The sequence below is a fragment of the Austrofundulus limnaeus genome, unplaced genomic scaffold, assembly GCF_001266775.1.
Source record: "Austrofundulus limnaeus strain Quisiro unplaced genomic scaffold, Austrofundulus_limnaeus-1.0 Scaffold6, whole genome shotgun sequence".
Classification (NCBI taxonomy): Eukaryota; Metazoa; Chordata; class Actinopteri; order Cyprinodontiformes; family Rivulidae; genus Austrofundulus; species Austrofundulus limnaeus.
In genome coordinates this window covers 5,507,825-5,512,682 of record NW_013952408.1, presented here as the reverse complement: position 1 = coordinate 5,512,682, position 4,858 = coordinate 5,507,825, and the positions used below count along the sequence as shown (strand labels likewise).

The 4,858-nt window shown below is 36.8% G+C and overlaps 1 protein-coding gene across 3 annotated transcripts in view; it reads right to left on the bottom strand.

Annotated features, from left to right (window-relative positions):
• The window catches only part of ephb1 (EPH receptor B1), a 160,809-nt gene that overhangs the window by 53,729 nt on the left and 102,222 nt on the right, over positions 1–4,858 (bottom strand). For all 3 annotated transcript variants that reach the window (XM_014032005.1, XM_014032021.1, XM_014032013.1), the window contains exon 5: positions 1,195–1,530. In XM_014032005.1, the coding sequence (XP_013887459.1) occupies positions 1,195–1,530 (336 nt within the window). The remainder of the gene's footprint in view (positions 1–1,194; positions 1,531–4,858) is intronic.

Genomic DNA, 4,858 nt, shown 5'->3' with positions numbered 1-4,858 from the left:
AAGTTACAGTAACCTTGACTTGATTTTATCTGGCTTGGGTCAGACCCTAACATGTATTTTAACAAAGCCTGAATCATATTTATTGTAGACACAAATGTGTTCATTCTATTTTTAAAATATTTCTCCACTATAAACTATCTTCTACTATTTCATTGTGCTTTTAAAAAAAACTGATTCTGTAATTCTGTCATTGGCTACAGTAAATATAAATCAAAGAACACATTCATTAAATTTTAGTTCTTAAAGGACTAAAAAAATGTGTTTACATTTTTAACCACCTGAAACCACAAACAGAAACCGTTTGTTGAATGAAAAAGTCAGATATCAATAATAAAAAAAAGCTTTTGTTTAGACATTTTTCAAAGATTTTTAAACCACTCTGCTCTTAAATTTTTACATGGTTTATGCAGAACTATGAAATGTGTCTGAACACATCATTTAATGTGATGCTCTTTGCAGGTATAATTTTAAAATCCTAAACTCAGAGTTTGTATTTTTGCAAATCTAGTCATAAATATAACATAGAGGGCTAGATCAAACAAAAAACTACTCAGAAAAAAATAGGATTAGAATAAAATGCATTAGTTACTTCTGATTAATTGGCTTTTACCACTTTAAAAGTTTTAGTGCTCTTGTGAGAATACTGAACCACTCACTTAACTGTGCATTACTTTAAAAATAATCTGTATTAGAAACCTTTTCTTCTCCTCTACCAGGAGTTGCATTGTCTGTGTCACCACTGAAAATGTATGCGATGACTTACAGTTTTTTTTGCATTATGACTACATTTTCAGCTCCACTAAGTCGACCAACTATTTGGTTTAGGGTTTGCTCAGCATGTGCCTCCTTGTTATACATGATACATTGGCTCCATGGCTTGTGTGTAGCAGTGTAATGGCACAAATAAGAAAGAGAAAAGAGAAAAGTGACTGAGCTGATTGACTGTCTACTAATCTCTGTTCCTTTTAATAAATCAATAGTGTTTTGTTTTAACCTTGTGTGCACTTTAAATGGGACTGCTGTGTTTTCTGTGGTGAAAAGTCACTAAGTAATGCAGCATGAACAAAAAAACAAAAAACAAAAAACAAAACAATAAATATGAATTCATACATATTATAATAAAACATGCAATGATGTATATTTTGATTTAATAGCTTCTATGATTATCATAACTTGTAAACCTTAGATACATACCAGCCTGGTTGGTAGTGATGTCTATGGTGACATGCTGTGCTGGGTATGGACTCTTATTGCTGACACCATTCACAGCTTGTATCTCAAAGCTGTACAGTGTGTGAGCCAGTAGGTTACTGATGAAGACCCTGGTCTCTGTCAGACCCAGCTGTCGAGGAACAAAATCCACGTTGTCATCGCAGTGGGAACAAGAGCGTCTGTCGGCTCGGCACTTCTTGCACACAATATTGTAGACGACATCATTCCGACCGCCTGTCTCCCTGGGAGAGTGCCACTCAAGGATTACTGAGGTCTCGTTCACGATGGAGATCACATTTCTCGGGCTGGATGGAACACCTGGAGAAACATAGCAACATCACGTGAGTCAATTCTGGTTAGATCACGCTCTATAGCAATTTTTATACCACAAAACATTTCATCCCCTGCAAAGCTGTCAGCGAGCTCAAAGACGAAACAAAACATTGTGTTGCTAGTAAAGAAAACAGTAAATTCTCTTTGGTGAAATTGCACATTTTACAACACTGTAATAAATGTAAGTGCTATTGTTCAAGGCTCTTGTGCAAATTCCCTCCATCTGAATCACAAATGAAATGCTAATTTATTCTTTTCACATTCAGAGAGATCATACAGTGAAACGGTAATCTATCAAATATTGGTTATTTACGAAAAAGCAGTGTAGCAAAGAGTACTCTGATCCAAGTGGCTCTAGAAATTCATGGTTCCATTCCATCCCTTACAGTTCACAGCTGGAGCAAAACCTCAAAAATTATATTTACAAAGAAATCAAGAAATAACGCAACTATTGTTCGGACTGAGTGGTGGCTTGTTATCAGGGTGTAAAAAGGAGGGTGGGAGGAGGGGGAGAGGGCTTGGTCAGCCTCAGAATTTTAGCATGACTCTTTAAGATTTAAAATCTGCTGAACTGGCAGGGAAGAATTATGCTTAGTTGATACGCTGAGTCCCTCCGGCTGCACAGAGGCAGCTCTTCTCTCTCAAATACCAGTGAAAGCACAATCTTTCCAAAGTCCTTGGTCAGTGCTGCTCAGCCTGAATGAGGCAGCCCTGCAGAGGTAATCTGATACCAATTTACCCTCCACAAAGCCCAGTCTTTATTATTAAAAGAAAAAGTTTCAGCAGGCCGACCTATCTCTTGGTTCATGACAACTTTAAATTGATCCAATCAAATGTAGAAACATTTTGTGAACTTTCTTACTGCAGCTCGCTAACAGACTATATCATACTTCTCTCAGTTTTGTATACTTTAAATGGATCCACGATTAGTTGTAACGTTAGACTTTATTTGATAAACATTGATTTTAACTGTAAAATACAAACTGTAAAACTACTGTAGGCTGTTTAGTTTTGTAAATTTTAAAAGTATGTATTTTAACATGGACAGAGCCATTTTATTTACACGCAAAGCATTCTGGGTAAATGATGACGTGGATAGGTCCTTAGTGCGAGGCTGCTAGCGAGCTATATCCATCCTACAGGTTAATCTTGGACAATATCTGATGATCGACTCTTCTTAATGAAACCAGAGAGCGTTGACAGAGAGGAGAAGGTAGAAATGACTCAGCCTGTAACTGAAAATATGGATGGAGGACAACAGAGCTGCTTCATGGAAGAAGAGCCTCAGCTTAGCCTGTTAGCCTTTGTGCTAGTGCTGACGCTATATTGCCTTATATATATTAGCTCGGCGCTAGCGCAACATACTAACAAGCTAAACAGTTGCAGGCTGAGTCATGTTTACGTTTCCCTCTCTGTCATGTGTATGGAGGACCTCAGTGACGACAGGAGAATGTGTAGTGCTGAGCTAATACATATATATAGTGATAGCGTTGGGGCTAAAGCTAAAGCTAACAGGCTAAGCTGACATTCTTCTTCTATGAAGCAGCTCTGTTGTCCTCCATCCATATTTTCAGTTACAGGCTGAGTCATTTCTACCTTCTCCTCTCTGTCAACGCTCTCTGGTTTCATTTAAAAGAGTCGATCATCAGATATTGTCCAAGATTAACCTTCAGGGTGGATATAGCTCGCTAGCAGCCTCGCACTGAGGACCTATCCATGTCATCATTTACCCAGAATGCTTTGCATGTAAATAAAAAGGCCCCATCCATGTAATATATTTTTAAACTTTTAGTTGAAAAAATATAAAAAAAACTGAACATCCTACAGTATTTTTACAGTCTTTATTTTACAGTTAAAATAWATKTTTATMAAWTAAAGTCTAATGTTACAACTAATAATGGATCCCTTTAACATTTCTGAAGAAAAAAAAGTATACAAATTTGTAAACACATAACAATACATCAATTTACTATAGCATCAGATTTTTGGGAGAAGAGGTCAGAGTTTTTCTTTCTACACAGAGATGATTAATCATTGTTGTTGCAAAGCCAAGTGGGATAGACCTGGAAAACAGGGACAAAGCGACAAAACACACAAGGGTGACAGAACAATGGCTGCAACCCCATCTCAGTGCCTCAACAGCAGAGAGGTCAGTGACAGGAAGGGCAGGACCTCCACATTGGGATTATTATGGTCTGGCTGAGGGGATAGATAGTGCTCCAGATGCAGGTCAAATGGCACCTAATTTGGTCCTTTGATGCTACAAGATACATTGTAGGTGCAGAAGGAATACAACAAAAAAAAAGCTTGTCTGAAGGACTAGAAGCACTGTTGTTCTCTGAGGAACTGTTCGATCGGCACTTCATATGTTACCCACCAACTGCGTGTACTCAGGATCATCCATCACGTACTTCCTCACACCCCCAAACTTGCATTGCTAGTGAAAAAAACAATACACGAGTGCTACTGTAAAAACTACACCCTAACAATTTTCATGTACCTGAGCCAATACTTTTTTGTGTTAATGTATCAATTCAGCGCTTCACTGTAAAAAAAAGTTTCTGTGATGGCACAATTGCAGGTACATAGCAATAAATCAGATGTGATTGCCACTTTGAGATTCATTTGCAGACTATTATTGCAGCCTTTGGCCCTTTTAATTTGTAATGAGATTTATTGCTCAAGAACTGAACTTAAAAGCCTCCAAGATCAAGCTTATTCAGCTGTGGCCATCATACTTTGTTGCACTTTACACAACTTTTACTTTCACTAGGCTAAGGGAGTGTTAAATAATTTCTGACATGTATCGATGTGTATTAAGGGCACAATCAGACCAAGGATAATTGTGTTTAACAGATGTGACAATCACAGTGGCACATCATGATGCTGCCTAACTGAATTGACATGAGCGGCAAGCTAAACACAATTTCYCTGAGAGGGAAAGAAAAAGAATTGCATAACAAATGACAAATACAATATTTACATGCAACAAGCATCAGAGTTTATGCAGATGCGCAATCATCCTGCAGATACAAACTAACAAAGCTCTATGATTATTTTGTCAATAGTAATATATTATCACGTTACGAGTTCTAATCTATAAATTATTTTTTTCATTTGCATTTAGCAAAAAATTGTTATGTGATATTATAACAAAGTAATATATTATGAGAATAAAAATGTAATAGCACAGATTTATATGATTATTGTCTGTTTAATTTGTTAAAAAATATATAAACTCAAATAAGTAAGTGTCCCTTAGCAGAAGACCAAATCTTCATAAAAACAGAATCACAAATATTTAGGTTTGGTC